Here is a 24,434-nt window from a genome sequence, read left to right as displayed (position 1 = left end):
TTATTTAGCCAATCAAATAGAAACTACTGTCTGAGTGTCAAAAAGACCATAGTGTCCTGTAACTGAGTTTACAAAGATCAATCTCCTAGAGAAAAGGGCAAAGAAATTTTACCAAATGAGCCTCTCAAGAATACTCAAACTCTAGAAGTCTTCCCATAATTAAGTAGTGAATAGAAGAATCCTGTGTCTTACGGCATAAATAAAGCAAGCATACAAGCCACTGACCTGAGAACCTGAGGCCAAACTGAGGCCACTGTCTGCACTGATTTGGGATTTCTTCTCATCTGTTTCTCCCAAATCAAATTGTTTCACATTTTCGGGTCCTGAACAAAGGAAAAAGTAAGTAATTACTGTGCCAAGAAAAAACAGCATAGCAGAAAGCAGATGACAGACTGGAAGCAGAAACAGTACCAACAAAACAGATTTGCCTTCTCATTTCTTTGATTTTTAACGTGCTTTTTATTATTCCTTGGTACTGAAAACAACAAGACCAGCAGAACACATCTGCTAGTCTTCAAACATTAGTTTGAATTTCAAATACTCCGACGTCTGGGAGTGGCTCTAATTAAACAGTACCTTTCTTAGCCGTTTAAGAGAGATAAGAGGACAGACAACAGTCAAGTAGCTTCCAGTTACAATAACACATGCAGAGCAGTTGCCATTCAACTCTAGGAAGCCACTTCCTTTAATTCTTGGTAATAAAAAAGGATACCTATTTACTTAAAAGTCAGAATATTTTTTTGAACAGCTAAATTGCTCAAAGTCCTGGACTGAGTTTTTTGGTTGCCCACAGCAACTATCTAGGCAAAAATCAGGCAACACATGACAAGAAAGTAACAGCGGCAATCGGTGTTAACCAGTAAGATTTTCAAGAACTAAGCTTGTATGATGCTGGGCTTCACAACACTCCCCAATTACACCAACAAATGGCTCTCCAGAGTTGGCAATCACATAGGTCAGGAAAGAGAGAGGGAATCAGCAAGCTTTTAAGTCATGCATTCATTAACCCAACGATCCAGAAAACAAAAAAAGGAAAGAACATTATGTTCAATTTCCCATGCATTTCTAGAATCCTATCATCTATTGTCCTCAGATGGGATGGCAGAAGGAAAGAGAATGATGGACAGATAGAGCCTGAAAAGAAATCTGGATAAGCACTGAATGAAGTAAATAACAATGCAAGAAAAGAATGTGTTATAGGCTGTACACAGAATGTTAATACTCTCAGAAAGGGGAAGAGACTGAATACAACACTTCTGCCATATCCATATCTGCCAACTATTCAGTAACAGGAAGACATGATCAGCTGCTGGAATATTTGTATTATATACCCATGACTATATCCAGTATCTCTAAGCAAACAATGCCACTATCTCTATAACCACTGATCACAACAACCTGGGAATTATGAACATGTTTGTATTATATGTAATATTAGAGAGGATAAGACAGTGAAAAGGAAAGAAAAAGGGAAGGGAGGAGAGAGAGAAGGATAATATACAAAGATTTGTGGGAGTGAGTTTGAGATGATATGTAAACTCATGAAGAGCAAAGCCGTAAGGGGGCTGTGCAGACCATACTAGCTTACTACTCAACCACCAATTCTTCCTGTGAAGTCTTTACAGAAAGTATTCTTCATTTGTTATAGTATTGTGTCTCTAGATCCAAATGCCTTAGTTACTGTAAATCAAATCCTCAAAGACTCTAAGAAAGAGAAAACATAAAATTTATGAAGAAAAATAACTAAAAATATCTTTTCTAAGAATTTGGAATATTGTTTTCCACTGAAATACACATTGCTCACTTCTAGAAGTCTATTTCCATTCATCCAAGTGGTCATCATTTCTAGTTCTGATACAGCAAAAAGTTTAATATCTCATTACTACAGCAATAACACTAAATTTCAGCTGTGTGTTTTAAGCAATTTAGGAGTTTCCTGTCGCAACACGTAATTCAGGTATATTTCTGACAGTTTGACTTTTAAAGGGATTGGAATTGAAATTGACTGAAGCAGTTCAGATATTTGAGGGCTGTAACAGAGTTTAAGGAGCACAATAGCCACAATTACATTGTTGTCACTGTCAATTTACAGGCACTTACAAACCTCCCTCTCCCTTCTTTATGGAGTCGTATGTCTAATACACGTGGAACACTAAAACCTCAAATCAACCCTCTCAATGTAGGCACCTACTTGAAAGGCTCAGCTGGGGAGAGCAGGTGTGTGCATGTGCTATGTGTTTGCCTCGCACACCCCTACCTCAGCAGATAGCAATTCACAACTTAAATACAGTAAGCTGTACTGCAGAGGTGCCCCATTCGCCCCATTCTCTCTGAACTAACTCCAGATGCTAACAGAAGTACTTAACAGAAGTATTTAACTGAGGTGCCTAAAACTAGGGTATGCAAATCCAGGCCTAGTCAGAATGTCAGGATTTTTCACTCATTCACCTCAGCTATTAATCCTTCCCAAACTCCAGTCTGTAAAATAGCATCAGCTCTGCAAAGTACAAACTACGCTTATGGTTAGGAAACACCTACCACAATATGGTTGCTATAAACTGGCTGTTGTCCTTACATCATATGTCCCTATTTACAACAGCGACAACCAAAAGAGCAAAGCCTGGTACTGCACCTGCAGATTATCTATATTCAGTATTTTATTCATTATTATATTTCAATAGGTGTTCAGATTCGTGTAGATTTAGACTGGTATTTAGACTCTGCAACAGCCTCAAACTATTTCACTCCTTCTTTACCAAGGGATATAAAAAACAAAATCAGGTTGATTCCTTACTATGAGGCTATTTTCTAGCAGCCATCACTAAATACAATTCTTCACATACACCTTCTCTCTCCCCCTCAGAAGTATTTCTTGTTGCAGATTGACTGCTCATGGTTGATGCCAGGTAACAAAACTTGCCATCCCACGGCTTGAACAAACAGGAATTCTTCATTCCGGTAACATTTAATCAATCAATATATCCATGTCAACAAGTTGTTAAACAAGTTTTAACTTTTAAGGAAGAAGATGGAGTATCTTAAAAGTCTTCCATATTTATCTGATTGGTGAGGATGCAGAACACCTGCTTCCCCTTCTTTGAAGGCAACATTCAGGGGAGAAAAAAAAGAAAGGGAAAAAAAAAAAAAAGAAGAGACATTTGAACACAATTTCCTCAGGGCAAACATCTGTTTGGTCTCTTTAATGGAGACTTTCTTGATAGACTTTTTTTCTTGTGAGTATAAAATCTGTGTGCCATAGATGCAAGCTCACCCTGCACCTGGGGAGTTGGCAGTTATGGGGAGGCTGGAGGAGTCAGTTTCTACATTCTTTTTAATTTCCTTACTCGTTTTTTCCAAAGATTTTTGCTTTTTCACTTCCTGGTGCTTGTTCCACAATTCTACCCAAGATGCATTGAAAGCAGGAGAGAAAGAGAAAGAGTCAGCAGCTGGTCAGACAGGTGAAAATGGGGAAAAAATTTCAAACAAAAAACCCACCCCTTCACCTCAAAAAAAAAAAAAAAAAAAGAAAAAGAAAAAAAGGCAGAATTTTATGACAACTACTGAGTGAAGGGTTAATTAACACCATTTTAAAAGAAACCAGTGTTAGGTATTGAGCACTGCATCATCTCTTAGTAACAGAATTCAAACATTAGAGATGACTTCGTGCAGCTGTGGTGGTGCATCCCCCCTCCCCTCCTTGGGCCACACTTTGACAGCTGTGAATCAACTAAGGAAAAACAGCTCTTATGAACAAATAATTGATTGCCTTTTCTAAGAAAGGGATTTAAGACTGTCAGTTATTAATTCCTCTAAAATGTAAGCATCACAGAAGCTCTAATTAACAGAAAATTTTAATGTCTCTAGTTTATATCACTGAAAGGAGAAAGACACAAAAACAGCAGCAGCAATTCCAAAAATATTAAAGTGTAGGTTAACACAACATTTAACCAATATCATATCTTAAAGATTATGACAAAGTTTACAAGTTATTTTTGACCTGACAACACTGCCAGTAAATGCTTGGCTCTGCCTATGAACCTGTCCTTTATGCAAAGAGCTGAACTCCTCTGCATCCACTTGCTCCTATCGGGGTATAAAGAACGGAAAATGGCAAAGAACTAAAATGAGCAAGATATCAGACATGCTTAACCCCAACTTCCAAAACTCCAAGTCACAGCACTCTAATCAAGTCAAAGAATTCCATAGGAGGACATACAACGCACAGAACAGCAAAAAGGTCGGAAATTTTCTTAAACCTGTATTTGAAACTTAGCTCTGGGACAAAACAGTGATGAAGCACATGCACTTTTCTATCCCTCACATTGCTCAACCCCCTGAAATGCAGCCACCTATTCTGCTCAGAAACATCAGCTCATTCCAGGTGCTGGCCTGTTGGCCAAAGGAAACATTACAAGCTGACACGCTGAGCAGACTCTAAATGTTAGGCACTGTCCTCTCTCACTAGCACTGTTAAAGTTGGGGACACTACAGAGGAAGATCCTCTTAGAAAAGTGGCAAACGGAAGGAAAAAGAAGTAAAATGTTCTTTTACTGCTCTTCAAGAAAACTTCCTGAGCAACTAAAAGGTCACTTAAGTGTGTCAGAAACCCATTCCACCCTGCAAAGAGCAGAAATAAGGGCAAGACAGGCTCTAAAAAAGTTCTATTGAGAAAAATGTCCACTGGAAAAAAAAAATGAAAAGGATAGTGTTACAACTGTGGAGGAAGGCTCACAAGTATTATCAAAAAAGACATCAGGAGTGAGACAAATGCAACAAGGTAGAAAAAGCTAGAAAGATGGCTTCTAGCCTACCAATTTCTACATCTGCTTCATGATTGATGGATGTTCCTTCAACTTTCAAAAATAGACAGATGGATAAGATAAAATTGCTTAGGGATCCAAACAGCATCCTACAGGCTTATCAAGCTGAGCACACATTGACACAGATAACAATCTCTAAGATGGACTGAATTTGTTTGTTAAAGGGCTTTGAAAACATCTGGCCTCTTCCGTGCCCAGTCTATATGGGTTTACTTTAAAAATCACCAGTCTGAAAGCTACAACACCTGCCATTAAATTACTTTTAGCTGACTTGTCTGTGAATTTAGTGTAGAGTATATCCTAGCACATTAAAAACAGACTAGATTTTACTCTCACCTACTTAGTCAAAGAAAAATAAAACTTTAATAAACTCACTTATCACTAACATAAAGGGGGAAACTATTAACTATCAACTTAAAAGCCACCAGTGTCCTAACAAAAAGACCAACACTACAGGTGATGACCATGAACCCTGGAACACAAGATCCCCAGAAGCAAGCAGCTGGTGAGTATCAGAAGCATCATCTTCACAATTTTAATTTTCTAGCCAGGAATTAGGTATCAAACCACAGTTAAGATCGAAGCTCAGTTGGTAAAAATCCATTCCACTTCACCTCAGAAAGAGGAAACCCTGTGAACCTCATGGCCATTGTTCCTATAGTACAAAAAAACTGCACAGATTCAGCTACCACAGCTCTAGATCTGAGATGCAGTTTAATCACCACACTAACATACACTTTACATATGACTACTGCAAACAGAGCTGTACATTATTTTACTCCATCCTTCTGAAGACTTCTCATACTAGTATTTCCTCCTGTATCTAGGTCAAAAGGTTAGCAGTCCAATTTGTATTCCATCTATACAATACCAAAAGATTAATTCAAAGTTTTATTCACATATCTGCAACCTGAGGCTGTAAGTACCTTCCAAACTTCACTGAATCAAGGAACTGCTGAAGTCCAAAGGGACCTGTGGACATCATGTAGTCCAACCTCCCTGCTCAAAGCAGGGTCGACTAAAGCTGCCTGCTACAGGACCATGTCCAGTCAGGTATTCTCTATCTCCATGTATGGAGAATTCACTACCTTTCCAGGTAAACTGTTCCAGTGTTGGATCATCTTCACATAAAAACATTTTTTTCTCATGTTTAAATGGAACTACTTACAAATACTTTGTTATTTCAGCAACATGTAGATGTTTACCAAATGCTCTTCCCTAAATAAATTAGTTTGAATGAGAATATCTGCATTTCACTACAGCAGGAATTTCAGCCAAGACACAACTAACTCCAGTCCTGTATATCCAAAGTTGTCTTATTCTGAAGTTTCCATGACAGAACACAAAGGAAGTATAATAGCCAAGCAGCTTTAAATTATCTTCCTGCAACACAAGAGAAACACTCTTTACTTCAAGATCACCCAAGTCTGATAAACATGGAGACTACACCGTTTTTACAGCAATTTCCTGAAGAGTGACTTGCATACCAGTTCATGGTTTGTGGTGAAAGACAAAAGCAGTTAGAGAAAAAGGCTTCAGGAAAACATTCATGTCTTTTGAACTCGGTCAGTTTTGGTAAGACTATATCCTTCTTGTAATTTAGCTCCATAAAAAACAAGTGGAAACCATCACAGCCTCAGAACCACCAGTAAGAATGTACCTTTGCCTGTCCTTGAAGAATGTGAATTGTTTAAAGCTAATATTCTGGCAACAGTAGTTAACACGGCATACTACGTAGCACTTCTTTTGAAAAGCACTTCTTATGATGCTTCACAAACAGAACTGTCTGATCTCTATGACTTTTCTATGAGGCTTTAATTTCATCGAAGGGAAAGAAGCAGTTTTAGCAATCTCATCAAAAGATGTCTCTTCATTCTTTAAAAGAACACTGTCCTAGAGCCTGGTTTATTCTTAGTTGTGCTAGAAGCATGCTTTCCTTTTTCTCCTCTAGAGAAAAGTAGTGAAGCATCCAGAGCAAACCAAATAACTAATTGAAATGCTGGAAATCTGAAACTGCAACTCTTTCAGCTTCCTGACAGCTTTTCAAATAGAGTGCAAGACTAGTTTCTGAGCACCTGCCTCCATAGATCACCTCTTTAAACAAGAAAGCAAATCAAGTCAGAGGGGTTCAGTATCAGTTCAGGACTCGACAGCACCCAGCCTGCAGTTATTATGTGCGTGTAGGAATGAATGTCTGTAGTCCTGCCACTTAACTGCTCAATTCCCTTGTCATATGCCACAAACTACACATATATCCTCACAGCACCACACTTCTAGAAGATTAATCTTTCATACAGCAATTCCAGTAAAATGATATTTTACATAGGCTGTAAGAAGCAATGTCTATAATTTAACATGACATATTTTTGCAGTTGACAAAAAATTTCTCGTATGCTGATGGTACTTCTCATGTTTACAACCCACAGCCCACTGGATTCAACCAAAACAATTGTTTTTCTTTCTTCTCCACTAAAAAAATCTCTAAAGCCCTTTTTAAATAAAACAGTTCTGAAAACCCTACCTCAAACTTTTTCCCAAGACATAGGGAAAAGCTAAGAGTAAGACAGAAAAATCTCCAGTGACCAGCCTAGCAGATGCTGTTTAGAAGAACACACATTCTATTTGCTATTGCATAGAAGGAAAATCCATCAGTCCTGCTCACTGAAATTGTAACACTGTAACTAAAATCTTTTTGGAAATGTTGTTGTTAACAAATAGCAGATTTTGGATCCCACTTATATCAAGATACGATCTACATAATTCACAGGTAGCCAGCAATGACAGAAAACCTTCATGTTTCCCTTCCACAGCTGCCCTTTCTGAAGTCCTGCTGTCCCTGTTTCTCTTTTTGCCATTTCCTGTTGCTTGAAAACAGCAATCACAGAGCAAAAAATAAGGCTGTTTAAGGTGTAATGAAATATAGAAACAATTAAGATTAGACAGCTTCTGGGAGAAAATTGCGGTGGATAGTTTATCCGAGAGTAGAGTGAAAACACACATGATTGTTCCTTGTGATCCAAGGTGTAAATGAAGCATGTTACAGTAGCAATGTAGTGTGTTAAAATGGAGAGAATGCAAATAGAACCTAACACCAAAACAGAAGTCTCCCCTGCACTTCACATGCACCTCAATACACACCAATTGAAGCAATAAAATTTTCTTCCTTTAGACTTCTTGTGTCAAACTCCCTTGGCCCTCTGCCTGCAGGGCTCGGTGGCTTTGGCATTAGCTGAGGTACCGGCAGCTGCATTGCAGGTTTTGGCTCCACTCTTGGGGATGATGCAGGATCTTTGCCAACGGGAGTGACAGATCCATCTGTTGGACTTCGTTTTCTCTTTTCCGGTTCTTTAAATAAAAAGAACATTGTTGAGAGAAAATAAATAAATAACTAACTAGAGAGAAACATAAAGAAAAAGGAAATGAAAGCAGGAGAAGAACGATGAGACAGATGGTCTCACCTAAATCATTAAGCCTGGCACTGAAACAGCTCAGTGCCACATTTTTCCCATAGGTCAACGTGGCTTGCTGATAGTCTGGCACACTGGTGGAAACCAATAGAGGAGAAAGCCAGAGTGCTATTTTAGGGATACTCAAGTATCTCATTCCCGTATATTTGAAACCTAGGAATGTTCTCTGACACAGGAACTGTAGCATCTCCTCTGCCAAACTGTGAAAAATTAAACAACTCTGCCTAAACTACCAAGAATATAATTTATAGAGGATAATTAAGTTCTTCTCACGCTGTAAAGATGACAAATACAATCATTTTCATGGGTAACACTAAATGAAACTTCCGTTAGGGGAAAAAAAACCAAAAATACCTCTCGGCTATACCTCTTCCATAAATCTTTGAGACTTCCCATAACCGTATGTCTCTAAAGGCAGTTTGGATTATTTCTCTGTATCAAACCCCACAGTTTGAATTACAGCAAAACCTTCAGAACAGAATAATTAAAACCAGCTTTTCCATAAAGAGCCTCCTGCACAAACTATTCCAATACCTGATGAATCTAATAGTCAAAACTTCATATCCTATTATCTAAATCTGTCATACCACTAGATCTTGTGATACCTTTGTTCAGTGGATTTAAGATTCTGCTATCAGTAACACCTTTCTATTTAGATAATAATTGAAAAGAATCAACACCTAACACTCAACAGACTGAACACTTCCATCCTTCAGAGGAAAAGTGTTTTCCCAATACCTTGTAGATCTTTTCAGAAAATTCAGTTTTGCAAGATGTGATGATCAGAACTGGGAGCACTACCTCAGCTGTGGGTCTTGTTACTGATATATCAAAACACTATACAGTAGCTGCATTCCAAATGTATATTCACGGATTTACACAGTCCCCCCCCCCTTCCCAGTTTTTACAGATGCAGTAAACAGTGGGAAGTTCACATACAGCTGCCATTTTCAGACAGACTGCTTCCTAGGATATATTTCCCAATCCTACTATTATTGCCAACTATCCTTGTTCCTAAACACAAGTTCTTAGTTTGACCATATTATAATAAATTAATCACAACCATGCTTTATTAAGCTTACTCTAGACAAATAAGCTATATCCATCGTGTCCTGTAGGATTACTAGTTTATTACTATACTTTAAATAACATCAAGAGAAGCACTAATCTCTAAAAAACATTTCTAGAAATAACTCTTAATTTCAACCAATCGAAAACAGTAAAACATACTGAACCGCTAAAATGTGACTACAAATTAAGATGTTGTGCAAGAATGAGAAGAGTCTTTAAAAGTTTGCACCAAATTTTGTCTATCATGACCACAATTAGTTTACTGGGTAAACTCTACTTACCATCAAATTATGCCATTTGATCTTCACTCTAAACTACTGAGTTTTATATCAGCCACTCCAATTTTCCTTAGAATCAGTGTCGGACTAAAACGCTTGTAATTACCAAGATCAGCCTATCCTCCACATTCAGGACTGTTCCACTAGCACAGCCTTCCTTACCTTCCTCAGCATTCTAACAATGACTGGAAATGAACATGGGGCATATCTAAGCCAACTAATAAAAAAATTCCTGATGCAAGACCCAGAACACCGAATATAAAGAGTTTAGTAGATGCTACACTGCTGCTACAATGAAATAAGTAACTTTTCATCATTTGAGATTACAGCAAAGTCAGATACTAAGCAGAGATTTAGCTTTTTGTCATCTTTTGCTTTTTTCCTTAGCATGCATTTTCTTATTTTGCATTCAGAATGAGATTCTTAATAAACAGCTGAAAAACCGAGAGATATTTTCAGACTTTCTTCCCTAAGAATATTTAGTTGTATGAGAATAATTATGTAGTGCAACGTGGTTGGTGAGATGTAAGTCTCGTATGGTTCCACATTACAAATATCTCCCTCCCTATTGAGGTTGCCTGCAACAACTTTCCAAGACTGTGGTTGGGACAGTTTTAGCTGAAGGTCCCCACTCCGAGAACTTCCACTTCAGCTGTAAAAGTGACAGGTTTTGTATCTCACTGCAGAATTTCCATTTTCAATTAAATATCAGTATGGCCATTATTTTGCTTTAAAGCTTTAAGCTTCAAGCTTTATAAGGCTTCAGTAACAATGGTACAATTCTCACCATTTTGAAAGTGTTGGAAAACCCCCAAAATATCAGAAGGCACAAAAACAGCTACCTCCCCAGTCTTATTTGGTTCATAAACACAGTATTCTCATGAACACTTTTCTTACCTTTATTGTAGTAGTGAGTATGTGCTATCTCTAGCAGGCCAAAAACACTGGCCATGCCTCCCAGGCCAGCATTTGCATATGACTGCTCCAGGCTTAACACAGTGCACTTCAGCAGGTCCAGCATGCCTTTATAAACCTTGCGGCTGATCTCCTGCAATGAAATCTCCATTACTGCTGCTATTTCAGAAGTGAGAAAGTAATTCAAGAACATAAATTCCCAAACTGCTGTAACATCAGCTTCTCGCAATTGACAAAAACTTCCCATGAATTGAGCCTCAGCAGACACTCAGTGTGAGGACCCTGCTGAGTTCAGCACTGACCACGTCCTGTATGACATCCTGTCGAGCATCCTCCTCTGACTGGATCGTGCGATTCAGCTTGCTCAGTACAAAGACACGGAGCTGCTCACTCTCCAGCAGACGTCGGACTCTCTTCATGTTCAGCCAGCCAACACCTTGCCCATCAAGAACATTGTGTACCACCTCCTTCAGGAACTGCTGGTTCTCACTGACACATTTAAGAGAAAGCAAGCAAAAGTCAGTCACCCTCTGCTTACTTTGGCTTGCATGGGAAGAGAGCTGTGGCCAGGGCACACACAGAAGTACCTTTCCTATCAACAGTAGTTGACATCTAGCTCTGCCTGCTGCTCATGTAACTGCACACAGCTCAAGCTCTGTTCCATAGGTGTAGTATCAAATATTTTATTTTGTCCTTTATTTACTATAATAAGCCACAATCAGACTTTCCTCTAGCTACCACTCTATCCTTCACTCTCACAGCACTCCTCAGAATCCACAGGAATCCTTTATGCCTCAACCTTCTTCCACAGCCCCCATGTCTGAGCTGTAGGCTTTCCTTGAAAGAGGAAGGGCAGCACTACTGAAGCATTACTGCAGCAGCCTTGGCACATGTTTTGTGTGGCACATGTATGCTCAGCTTCTTTTCCCATAGTGGGAAAGGTAAGAAGAAGGAAACTCCTGTGCAAACTGCTGTATTCCCCAGTCTGAACTGCAGTTATTTTTCTTACTTGTCTCCCAAACCCAGCAGATCAAAGTAAATTCACTCTACCCATGACTGCTCCATAAGCAAGGGAGAAGAAAGCACAGGCACAGGTCAGATAGTGTTTACTTGCACTATTCTGAGTCCTTCTCAAGCTTTAGCAAAGCATTTCACATGAACTTATGGAATCAAACTGCTTCACTGTAGTCAGCTGATCCTCCTGCATGGTGCACTAAAACTCCGCTGGGCTAGATCACCTTGTCCAGAACACTCAATTACGAAGAGTAACTGCTGAGTTTAAGTAGAAACCTAGAACATTTTGGATCTCAGACAGAAGGAGGATACATTTTGGAGCATAGAAAAGTAAGCATGTGCACTATTAACTGTAAGACCACCATACTGAATCTTCTCAGAAATAGTATGTCCAGGTCTAGGGCAACAGAAAAGTACTATTTGGTTTTCAACAGCTAGACTTCTGAGAAATCACTGGCCAAGTATGAGGCCACTCTAACTACACCGTACACTTGAAAAGCAGGAAAAAAAATATTACCTGGAATTGCTAGTTCGTCCCTGAGGTGATGGAGATTCTCTTTTCACTGTTGGGCTGTGCTTTATGACTGAAGACTTCTGATCAACAAGGGCCCGTCTGTTTCCTGAAGAGGAAAGGAAACAGAATGAGAAGAAAGGGTGGGAGGAAAACAATGTGATCCCAGGACAGTAACAAGCACCGCTAAAGTCGGCTAACACACCTATTTGAATTACAGGTAACAGACTTCAAACAAAATGGAAACTCCAAAAAAGCAGCAGCATATATCATATTCTAGCATCACACATCGGCAGAAAACAGTAATGGGAGTAATGCAGAGAGAAAAAGAGAAGATGGTAATGGGAGCAGGAGGTGAGAGAGAGGAAAAGTTTGGCTGCTCTGCATGCAGTTCCACAACAAGAACCATCTTCAAATTAGTCACTATATGTAAAAGCATAATGCATTGAGGGTGACTAGTATAGATCATGTGGTACTGGTTACCCAGCGAGAAAGGTAGCCCAAAGTCAGGCATAGGGAATGCTGGAAATTGTTACATCATGCACAGCTCATGCTGTAGGGAACCCACCTTCATTGCTTACTGGGCCAGCTTCAGTAATAATCTCCATTATAGTATTTAACCCAAATACTGGGACACAAAATATACAATTAGTAGTGTACTGAAATATCTACACTCCCCACTGCCAGCATCAAAAGAATCCAACTACCAGTTTCTTCCCAGCCCTCCCTCAAAATAAAACCCAAATGACACTAGAGCAGGAAGGATGTTTGAAAGCCCAAGACCACAAGGGCCAGAATAACTTAAGAGATAGTGCTTGACTTGAAATTTGGCATCGTGGAACCAGCATACTGAATCTTCAAGGACATTATTGCATATATTGTATTTGAATGGCACTACAAAAACCATCTGCATCACCAAGGAAAAAATATCAATGGATGCGCATGAAATAAAAATTAAAAAGGATGGCAAGTGGTTAAACAGCAGCAATGAAATGGAGTCCCAGCATCATTTCCCATTACAGTTAGAAACACACACTCGACAAGAACAAGTAAATGTAGCAACTTTGTATCTCTACAACAGAGACAAAAACATCTAAAAACTAGTGAAGTGCCCAGTGGGAATCCCAGTGAGCCAGCATGCACATGTAAAAATGAACACACACACACACACTCACACACACTTGCACATGCATAAAACAGACTGAGCTACTCCATGGAAATCCCATCCTCATATCTGCATAGTAACATTAAAGGCCCTACAGGACTAAAATAGTCAAGAAAAGAACACCCAAGTGCAGAAGATGAGGCACAAAGCATGAATGTGGAATGGCAAACCCCATCACTGTTTTCTTCCAATGCATGGAATCAGTCATTAAGTTTACCCACGGAAACAACCCTGACATGAAGCATGTTTCTTATCCAGCACAACTGGACATGAAAACATAACCAACTGGTAAAAGGTTGTCAAAAACAGCTGTGCAGAGTCTCTGCTAGTGTTTTCACTCTACCAGTCCTGTTACTCCTCATTTCACACACAGGGAATGATTACTTGTTTCAAAAACAAAGTCCAAAGCAGAAACACAAAATTAAGCTTTTGGTCTTTGTTTCTACAAGGTCAAAGGTCAGCAAAACATCATACCAACCTTCATCCACATCCCTTCCCAATTCCAGATTAAAGTAATCTTTACCGATAAAAGTGATGAGGAGGAAAAAATAAATGAAAAAAAAATCAACACATTAAAACAAAAGCAGTAAGTTCTAATCAGATAGAGTAACTCAAAAGGCAAAATAAAACCTCTCCTCAGTACAGCATCTGAAGAGGTCTCCACGCTAAGACACCAGCACAAGCTCAGTCACCCCTCCAATACTACATTCAGTACAAGGATGACCAGGCTGTCTAATGGCCCATGGTGTGAGGGCCATTTTTCTAGTGCCCATTCAGACATGTTATCTAATGATACTGCAGACAAACAGGAGATGTTCTAACGAAAAGACTGTGCACATATGCTAGGGATTGATCTTCACTCTCAAGAGAACTGAGGCATGGTTGTAATTTGATTTTCTATTTAGCAGTCTGAAAAGACGATAAACACTTTTGAAACTCACGTAATCTGCAGTCTCCATGGGAGGTTGGTATTATCCCCATTTAATGTGCAGCATCATCACTAATAAATTAGCTAAGGCTAAGCATGAAGATAGTGGCAGTACAACAGTAGGACCTACCTCTTGGTTCCCATTCTTTATACTAAGTACTTAAAAATAAAACAGAACAAAATACACTATGAATGTTGTTTTTGTTTAGTTATCTGTTAACTCAGCCTACACCGGACACTCTCCCATCCCAACACAGTCCAGTTGTTGGGAAGAAGACTGACTGAGAAATATCATGACAATTTACTGTCTTGCTCCTTAACACAGGTACTACCCAAACGACCAAAAGGCATCACTCCCAGGATTTCTGTTAGGGGAGGACCTCTGACTGCCAAGTCACAAGAACTGAAAAGGCTGTAGAAGACAAAGGGAAAAACGGTTACCTTTCAGGCTGGGAAAGGGAGTATTCTTGTCTCTCCCAACTTTGGTTGGTAGGGCTAAGTTGGATAGACTGAAACTTGTGCTGTGGTTTCTGTAGAGGCTGCCTATGACAGAAGACAAAAACAACTAAATGCCTACTGCTCACTGCACACACCCAAACATCCTGTAACTCACCATCTTATTTCAGATCCTTAATGATTAAGTTCTTCTTTATTACCCAAAAGTCTCACAATCGTAACATGACCTCATATACATTGCAACCACATCTGTAATCAGATTATTCTAAACAGTACAAAAACATAAGTCTTAGCATTCATGTCACAATAATTGATGTTGGATCTTCGAGTCTGAAATATAACAGCAAAATCCAACCATCTTCCTGCACTTAAGCAGACCACATCACCTTAGCTCTACCTTCTTAGTTTGATCCTCTTTTTGGGAGCAAATGAATGGCTGGGCCACATTAGAAAACAGGATGACAGAGGGTCTCCCAAACATGCAACTCTGAAGTGAGGACTGAGACCTGCGTCTTGTGAAACACTGTAAATCTGCCACGGAACCATGCTCAAAACAGAAGCTTTTCATTTATTAGGAAAAAACATACATTCTTCCTGATACAGACAGATTTTAAGGACACAATAATGCATCATCATCTGCTTAAGCCAGCAGACAGCCTGAAAGCACCACATTTAGATAAAGGAGCTGATTAACACTTCAAGTTATTAATTTAAAGTGTCAGCATATTATTTCATTTTGCTTTGGTCCTTTGTAGCCTTATTTTAATAACAGTCATTTTACCAGAAATATTTCATATATTTTCCCCAGTGCTACAAACTTCTTTCACTGCTTTTCACTGTAGTGCAAGACTCAACTGGCCATGTCTTCTGTCACTCATTAAGAAATTCTAGTGTTCCACATGTGATTTTTTTTATTAAAATATAATCGAAAGCAGGCAGTCAAGGAATTGAATTTGACACTAAACACACAACATGGCAGCAGGGAAGCCTGTAAGATTTTATCAATTTCATAAAATTGCACAATGCTTTGTTTAAATGAAACTGAAGGAATTTCTAATCCTTGCCCTAAAGTGCCACACAACTCAAGGGGCTAACCACAAAACCAAAGTCCTTCTTAATGAAGAATATATAAAGCAGTAGTTGTCAGCAGTTGTCAGTAAGCCAACATGACTACTGGAGATCTGGTAACAACTTGACGACCAGCTCATTCTCTTGACTAGCCATCTCTCTATTCCATCTCTCTGTAAACTCGGATATAATAAATAAAACTAGCTTAATGAATGCATTGTACATACTTGCAAAAGACATGATGCCCCCAAACCCTTCGCTGCTGTTGTTGGAGACAGTAGAGTTTGGGGAGCTGGCCCTGGAATCTGAATCTGCATCAGAATCGCTGGCCAGTTTTAAACTGTTTGGCCGGAGTAACTTCTGAGACCTTTAAAGAAATTAAGTACAACTGTTATTAGCAATTCCCCTTCCCATCCCAAATCAACACATTGTATGCTTGTGGGAGACTGATGTTGGTTTCATTCCCATCAGTTTTCACCACACTACCTGCATCTTTTGGGAAAGAAAAAAACCCAAAACAAACAAACAAGGAAAAGAAAAAAAAGAGAGAACTGAAACATCTTTACATTCAGGCTTTTATAGCCCTTCAGGGCATGCTGAAAACCTGTCTGCAAAAGGGCATTGGTGGACTTGTGAGTGAAAGGGTTCTGGTTTGAAAGGAGTAACAAGAAAACCATGCCACCAATCACTATAGTTATCTTTCTCCAAAAAGACAAAGGTTTACCACAACAGTTTCCAGAAATCAGTAGGTGATATACTAGAATGTTCTAGCAAGAACTGATAATTCTCATAGGTTCTACTGCTTACATGAGAGTAAGGAACTGAGGGACTAAGCAAGTGTTTTTATTCAAATCAGAAGGGCTGGCAGCATTTCAATATTAAATAAAAGTGATCAACAATACATCTCAGGTGCCAAAGACATTTGAGTGCATGCATGTTAAACTACATGAAGCAGACAGAAACCCGAGAAGTGCTGTACAGAAGGGCAGAAGACAAGGAGGACTCACCTGCTTCCATTGAAATTCTGGTTAAATCTTGGGGTGTAGCTCTCCTCCTGCTCATCATCTTCATCCTCCGTAGGAAAACCATACTGTGGTTCAAAGTATGGATTGTCATACTCTCGCTTCCTCACCACCCCTTCAGAGGAGCTCATGCTGCCAGCTGTGATGTCACTCTCACGACGATCCAAGCTTATCTTGGGAAAGTTTGGTTGCAATGGCAACGAAGAGAGATGGTTTGAAAATCCAGCAGCCAACTTCTCTTCTATTTCTGCTGAGTCTGCTGCCTCCTGTGGACCAGTCAAATCATTGATCTGTTCGCTCGTTTGCGTTACATACAGCTGAAGGGCAGGACAAGAACAATTATTTCAAACTGGGAAGTCTGCACAGTCCTTGCTGCTTGCTACAGGGCCCCCACTACATCCCCACTATCTGTGTCTCTGAACTAGGATTTTATATACACTGCAGTATTTGTGCATTTTTCTAGGGACTTACTCCTCATTAAAACAGCTCTGAGTAGTAAGTGTTAGCCCAAGATAATGGTTTTCCATTACCATGTTCCCATTTTATCTTAAAAGACCACAAATTAATGAGTTCCCCCACTCCACACCCTGTTCCTCTAAAGACATCAGCTCTTTCCAGACTCTGTAAAAGCAATTCCTGCAATCCCAGCCTGGACCATTTCTCTCTCCTAGTGCTGCATTTTTCAACGCACTGGAAGTTTTTGTACAGGAATGGTCTATCCCAGCATAAGAGGGTACCAGCAAACTCCACCTTGCTCAGAAAGTCCAGGGTGAGCATGCAATTTAATCTGTGCATGGTGTCACAGTCCTATTAGCTTTTGCCCTTCTCAGAAAGAACCACGTGCATTCTCCCATTCTTATATCCTAATACGCTGATCTTGAGGCTGAACTCATCTCAGTACACACATGATTCACTCCATGGATGACAGTGCTGGGGCTGCTACTGGCTGTAGTACTGGAACTTGAACGAGGCTGGTTATTCTCTTGGGAGTTCTCACTGTCCATGGTCTGTTCATCAGGATCCCCTGAATATTCTTGAAAATCATCAAATTCCACTTCACTAGCATCACCAAGGGCTGCATGAGTCAGGGGGTCAACACCTGCAAACACATCATTTTTCATTAAACAACAGTGCCTTCCTCAGTCTTTTGCCCACCTAACTAAATATCCCAAGAGGATGAGGACTGCTCAATAGAATAAACTTGCATAAAATATTAGGGTGTAAAGGGCTTTTGGAAGTCATCCATTCCAATTCCCTCCTCAAAGCAGGAGTACCTTCAAAATTAAAGCAGGTTGCTCAGGGCTTTGTGCCAGAGTTCTGAAAGTTTTAAAGTTTTCACATTCTACAGTGATCCTGGGAACCTGTTTAACTACAGTAACCATTAAGTTCTTTTCCTTATGTCCAAGCAGAGTTTCTTTTGTTACTGCTTACGATTACCTCTTGTCCTTGGGACGTGGGAAATGTTTTGGAACTTCTAGATTTAGTTTACTGAACAAAGTGAGTGTTTATGCAGCTTCCATATAAGCCACAGAGAATGCATTTTTCTGTCCCCAGTAGGATAGAGTGATACTTTAAAGCTAGCACTGAGAACCAATATGTGGGGGCAGGAGAAAGCTCATACTCTGTTGTCCATATTGCACAGTATTTACTGCCAGCAGCAGGTTGTTTCCAGATCTAGTGAACCAGTTTTGTTCAGCAGCACTTATTTCTGTTCTTCCTCTTCACAGTGTCCTTTGGAGGAAGTTGTTTACAAACAGGAGAAATGTCCTGTTTTGGTCTACCCACACACTTTCACCTTAGAGCAAGACCACAATGGAACAATATTTTGTTCTGATTCAGGGACTTAAGGGAGGCTTTTTTCCCGAAGTGCTTCAGATGAATTGGGAAAGGGAACGTATGTGGACCTCGTGAAAATAAAAGGCAAAAGTTACTCACTTGGGGTATCACCATTAATGTCACATTTCATCATCTCACTGACAAAGTCACCAAGGGAGGAGTAGGAGGAACTTGAATCGTCATAGTCGACACTGTCACTGCCACTGCCACAACGGGTGAGAGAGAGAGATGAGTGGCAGCATCAAAGCAACAGCAGGCTCTGACACTCTAAAGATGTGAATCAGCACTGTTTTCATGGACCTCCTAAAAATCTCATATTATAGTAACTATAAACAAATTTCACAAGCCAGCTTCATGAAAGGTCAGAGCAAAAAACATAACTTTCAGGTACATAAAGAGTCATGGGAAGACATTTAAAGTCTCTTAGCAAAGTTAATGAGGCCAAACATAAGTAAGTACAGAATAGTGTATTAATTCACAAAACATGTGTGTGTTTATGTAGGACAACTTCAAGGGAACCAGGATTCACAAGTCAAAGCATTTCCTTTTTACACTAGTGATTAATCCCATTCTGTTAGGACCACTGGTGCTGTGTAGAATGCAAAATATGTGCAAGTCCAAGCCTGAAAGATCTCACAAACCCACAAGGAATGAAAGGGAATAAAACTAGACACAAAACTCCAAGAAAATGGCCAAAAACTACTTTCATTTTACTGAATACACAAGGTGGTCACAGGCAGTGGGCAGTACTCACAAGCTTTGCGTAACTATGGATAGGGAACAGAGATTTGAAAGAGTGATAGGATGGGTGGGAGTATTTGTAGTACTGCAACAGAAATAACCAGAGAAAGAACAGCATGGAAGAAAAGAGAATTAGGGTGTGAGGAAATGACAAATGTCAAGTGGCATACAAGTGGCATACAGGTAGCAAAAGAAAACAGGAAAACATGTATGGAGAATCACATTAAATGAATACACTAGCAAAGGATTATGAGGTTTGTTGTGGTAACAGAGCAGTGAGAAAATTTGCTTCAGTGTCAGTATTCTGCCCAGACAAGAAATGAAACAACAACCTGGCAGGCTGAAGGAAAAGGCTGCAAACGAGAAGTAGGAGAGGTCCAGCAATCTGAAATAACTCTCATGTGACTATAGCCATGTTCCCCACTAACCTGTCATCAGTGGGATCAGAATCTGTTTCTTTCTCTGCTGGGACATTCAGGGCTTCAGCCAGCTGTGAATTGCTGTCATAGACTCGATAGTGGATGGGCTGCAGCTGGTGAGCATACCACTTGGGTTTGTCACCAATTAGGGCTGGGTCAAACATGTCTGCACAAAAAAACCAAGGAGAGCATTAATCAAACTCATTTACTGGTGTCAAAGGCTTCATTCACAGTGACACTACCCTCTACCCAGTCTTGTACAAAGGGACAGTCTTTAAGAAGCCTACACGACTTCTCCATAATCAAACAAGGTAAGAGACAAAATTAATTGGAGGAGCAACTGGCCAATAGCAGGCCTAACTTGGAAGAAACACATGAGGCCATACATAAAAAGAGAAAAATGTGCCTTGAACTGGAATATTTTCCTCTCCAGCAGGAATAATATGGTATAAAATTAAATCCTTCTCTAGAATGTCTGGTTTTTAAGTTCCTGCATTACATCCAAGTGCAGGAAAGGCAAGACCAACACTTACTGTTATGAATTCTTTGGAAAGCATAGTTAGTAGGGTTGAGTGACCATTCTCCAAAGTATTCTACTGCCTGTGTTCTGGAAAGCTTATCTGCAAAAGGTGTTTGCTTCGGCCTAGAGGCAAGAAAAGAATTTGCCTGGAAGGCCACCACTGGTCGTGGGAAGAGACGAAGAGTTCGAGTATGCATTTGGAAACCTTGCAAAACATTTGGTGAGTTGAAGAATCTCACCATAGCAACCCTAAAAAGAAACAGAGAACAATATATTAGATAAAAACACAGAGCAATAACAAAAAAGAAGAAAGCCTGTAAAAGGCATGCCATAGACAATGTTTTAAACCTTTGAAGAATGGTAACCTAACTCTTCTTAGGAAACACCTGTCTCGAAAAAATTTTTTTAAAAAATCCAAACAAACCAAGACCCGAGAAATCACTTTGTTCTAATTCACCATCTTAACACAAACACCCACTCAGTGAAGGATATCGTTCTCGTATCTACCAGCTGAGGTAACAACTAAGTCCCCAGCTTTTTTCTCTGTAGTTCAAGGCTTGTGATTTAAGCTGAGGATACAGTATCAGACTGACAAATCCAGGTAAAGAGGATGATCTACAGGAAAATGCAAGAAGCAAAACACCCCCTCAAGATACACAGTCACATTCATGGAGGTAATAGATACGAGATAAACACTGTAATTATTGCTCTTTTTCCCCACATGATGTCAAGTAGAATCTACAGTAGTACCTGAAAGATGCTGTTTCACCCACAGAAGTGTTTGTGCTGCCCTCAAGTGCGCACTTTTATGAAGACTCAATGCTACCTTCCTGTTAAGCCTCACCTGGTAGCCACATCAACAGAGTCCACATCATTTCCATAGATCAAAGGGTTGAATTCTGTGGAGGGAGTAGACTGCAAATCATTCTGTGGTCTTCCCAGCAGCAGAGGCACCTCCTGCCCCTCATGAAACTTCTCTAGATTAAGAATGGGCTGAGTATTGAGGCTCATGCTGGCCAGGGCCTATTGAAGGACATTATGCACACATTCAGCAAGAACAGTTATTTAAGGAACAAAAGATCAGAGCTACCCTGCCCTCTAGGCAATTGCAACCATTATGCATGCTCCATTAATTGATCTTAAACCACCTCCACACTGAGTCAACAAATATCTCCAGGCCCTCCTTTATGTTGATTGTCAAAATGATCTCCTCAATGCTGAAACAGTCCTGGAGCCAGTCAAGGAGTAGCACAGGATTCCACTTTGCTAGATCATTCATGACATGAAACCAGATAGTCCAAACTGGACCACTAGTAGTGTGGCACTGCGTAACTCTACTTGTTGCAGAGTTATTTCCATATGGAATTTGAATACATCTTGGGAACAGCAGCCTGAAACTTGCCTTTAAAAGTGGCTATTCAATCAGTAATTTGATATCCCAGGACAATGTGGACACCTTTACACAAACATCTGCTTGTATCCCCGAAAAACCTCCACTTTCCATCTGAATGAAGTCTTCATCTGTCCATAAAGATACCTCTTCAACCCTCATAAAGTCTTCAAGGATATGTACTGGAGTAGCACAAGTGGTAAATCAGTCCTGGACACCCAGACCTATCCTAAATCTTCCTTATTTTTCCCATTTGCCCACTGAGGCTTGATCTTTTCACTTACAAAATAAAAAAAAATATATAAAACCAAAACAAAGAAACAAACAAAAAAAAAGCTCCAAAGGAAAAGGGTAAAATGGAAAATTGAGGGAAAAAGAATAAAATAAAGAACCTTGTTGTCAGGAGTGAGCAGCTGTTTCTGAGTGATTGCAGTCATGCTAACCAGACACTGGAGGCAAGATGGAAGATCATATGATAACACCACAGCAGCCCATCAGAGCCAAGACGAACACATGACCACAGAGAAACAGATGGAAGGAAAAAAAATATCTATTACTACAAAATATCACAAATGAGAGGAAAACAAAAGGGACCACAAAATAGACACGTCTTAGGAAAGAGGTGTAACTGCCCCACCCTCAAACATTCATATCTGGCCATCTTGGAAACTGGCAAGCCTGTTGTCCTTAATGATGCAGCTAAGAACTTTCTACTACAATTTAAAAGTAGATATCCTGAAATTCATTTATTGACTCTAAGACACAAAGGCACACAAAAGTGTTAACCTTAGTAATGTTGGCCACAATTCAGTCTTGTCTACTTTGTACCAGCAGCACTCCTTCTTCTTTGCTCATGGCAAACACTTAATGATAATAGGAATACACAGGGGATGTAACCTGAATTTGGGTGAACACTCTGAGAATTTTAAACATGTCTTCCAAAAAATTGCAATTTGTTCTTCTGATACTTGAGTTTGCCTTTGCACTAGTGAGAAAGTTTTGCTAAATAGTGCCTGAAATTGCAAGGGGGTGAGGCAGCAGTGGGGGGAAAGTTGATCTAACGAAACTCCAGGCAACACATCACTTCCATCTGTGCTGACAGCAGGTACTGGGGTATCACAGAGGTTACACACTTTGCTCTCCTGGTCTATGAGGAAAGAGAAAGACCAAACCTCATCACATTAGTAACACACTTTACCTTTAGATACTGCATGCAGCGTGCATAAGGAAAACAGAAATAAAGAGATAAAACCTGCTTGACACGATCAGCCAGGGTGACCCAAGCTGATTAATGGCTTAGCAGGACCTGACAGGAGAGACTGACACCTCACACACAGATCTGTGAATGGAGGGGAAACAAAGATGATCATAGCTTGATGGATCAAGTTAGAGTTTAAAGCCCACATGGCAAACATAAAGGAGGAATCTGGAACTTTCTGCATCAACTGGAAATAAGTTAGCCCCAAACAACAGTAAAAATCAGAAACTATCTGTTGTGTACAGGGGGATTTCAGTTTTACATTCACTGACTTGCATTCTTACCCACTATAGCAGAAGAGTTGGGCAACACTACATATGTTAAGTTCTACTGAATCTGAGTCCTTTCCTCAAAGTGCATATTACCTGTTTCAGATGCTTTTTCAGCTCTGAAGCCTCTGGTTCTGGCAGTGCTGGCAAAGATTCTGCATTTGTAGGAACAATCACCTGGAATTAAGCACAGCAACAGACAAAAAATTCTCCAGCTGTAGTCATTTCCAAAACAGAATCCCCTGACTCTCCAGCATTTCAGACACCAAGGAATAAAATACACTAAGTAAAATAAAAATTAAAAAAACCCCACACAATCTCAGACACAGACACCCGCTTTTCACTTCTTTATGGTTGTTATTGTCTACAATATAATAAACAGTGGAGTTACTTTATCATTTACCACAAAAACAAGAAGTTTGAATCAACCCACACTTTCCATCAAGCAGATGATGTTATACACATTTTCCTTGAATTAGCCTTGCTCATACCCCTCTAGAAAGTGAGATACATAGCCCCATTTGAATCATGACAACCAAGGCTGCAGGAAGGCTCTCAACAGATTAAGTTTCTTAGGTAGGGCTATAAGACACAGTCTGACAATTAGTCAAGAAGATAGTTCTGTCATTTGCTTGAGGTTTCACCTTCTAATGATATAGCCAGATCATTTAACTGAAAATGGATCCCTAATGCAAAAGACATGGGAACCTTGAAACACATAGGATTCTGAAGTTTAATATGGGAGGGGTAAAGGCAGACTGAAGTCAGGCATTACTAAATTCTCAGTGGGTACACTGACAACAGTACACAGCTCCCTGGAAACAAAGACACAAGTTCTTATGGGTGCCACTTACCCTATTGGTATCCAGGTCAATAAGCCATACATCATCAGGCATTTTAAAATCCAATTTGTAAAGGAAAAAACTTGCTGGAACACCAATGATATAAGGTGTAGGGGCTAGAAGCAACTGAGAGAAAGACAGACTTTACTAAGGACAAGATCTACATTTGATATCACCGTGTTCTTCCCAAATATTTATTTATTGACTACAGTATGCTTATAGCAGAGCAGACAATACAAAAGGCATTGATAAGTAAGTAATTAATATCATAAAATGGAAGCATTAAAAAAAAGAAAAAAAGGAAAAAAAAAATAAAGAAGAATGAAAGCTCCTGCTCAAAAAGCATCAGTTTTCATCTAGGAGAAAATACATTTCCACTCCCATGTTCCATGTCCCCAGGACATTTCCACTCCTATGTTCCACCCAGGACATAATTTATATGGC

General features: G+C 39.7%; 1 protein-coding gene across 35 annotated transcripts in view; it reads right to left on the bottom strand.

Moving 5' to 3' along the window:
- The window catches only part of MADD (MAP kinase activating death domain), a 72,001-nt gene that overhangs the window by 26,218 nt on the left and 21,349 nt on the right, over positions 1-24,434 (bottom strand). For 5 of the 35 annotated variants that reach the window (XM_048305490.1, XM_048305492.1, XM_048305501.1 and 2 more), the window contains 20 exons: positions 24,003-24,116; positions 23,245-23,325; positions 22,820-22,828; positions 22,014-22,070; positions 21,076-21,254; positions 20,245-20,480; positions 19,721-19,877; positions 18,651-18,757; positions 17,621-17,814; positions 16,701-17,032; positions 15,921-16,060; positions 14,611-14,712; positions 13,720-13,758; positions 12,645-12,704; positions 12,083-12,185; positions 10,854-11,040; positions 10,534-10,684; positions 7,959-8,165; positions 3,345-3,398; positions 226-323 (listed from right to left, as the gene is read on the bottom strand). In XM_048305490.1, coding sequence (XP_048161447.1) covers positions 226-323; positions 3,345-3,398; positions 7,959-8,165; positions 10,534-10,684; positions 10,854-11,040; positions 12,083-12,185; positions 12,645-12,704; positions 13,720-13,758; positions 14,611-14,712; positions 15,921-16,060; positions 16,701-17,032; positions 17,621-17,814; positions 18,651-18,757; positions 19,721-19,877; positions 20,245-20,480; positions 21,076-21,254; positions 22,014-22,070; positions 22,820-22,828; positions 23,245-23,325; positions 24,003-24,116 — 2,607 coding nt within the window. The remainder of the gene's footprint in view (positions 1-225; positions 324-3,344; positions 3,399-7,958; positions 8,166-10,533; positions 10,685-10,853; positions 11,041-12,082; positions 12,186-12,644; positions 12,705-13,719; positions 13,759-14,610; positions 14,713-15,920; positions 16,061-16,700; positions 17,033-17,620; positions 17,815-18,650; positions 18,758-19,720; positions 19,878-20,244; positions 20,481-21,075; positions 21,255-22,013; positions 22,071-22,819; positions 22,829-23,244; positions 23,326-24,002; positions 24,117-24,434) is intronic. The other 30 variants (XM_048305509.1, XM_048305511.1, XM_048305514.1 and 27 more) reach the window with 16 other exon arrangements.

The sequence above is a fragment of the Corvus hawaiiensis genome, chromosome 6 (genome assembly GCF_020740725.1).
Source record: "Corvus hawaiiensis isolate bCorHaw1 chromosome 6, bCorHaw1.pri.cur, whole genome shotgun sequence".
NCBI lineage: Eukaryota > Metazoa > Chordata > Aves > Passeriformes > Corvidae > Corvus > Corvus hawaiiensis.
Note: the sequence above shows the minus strand (reverse complement) of the source record. Positions and strands in the feature narration are given on the sequence as shown.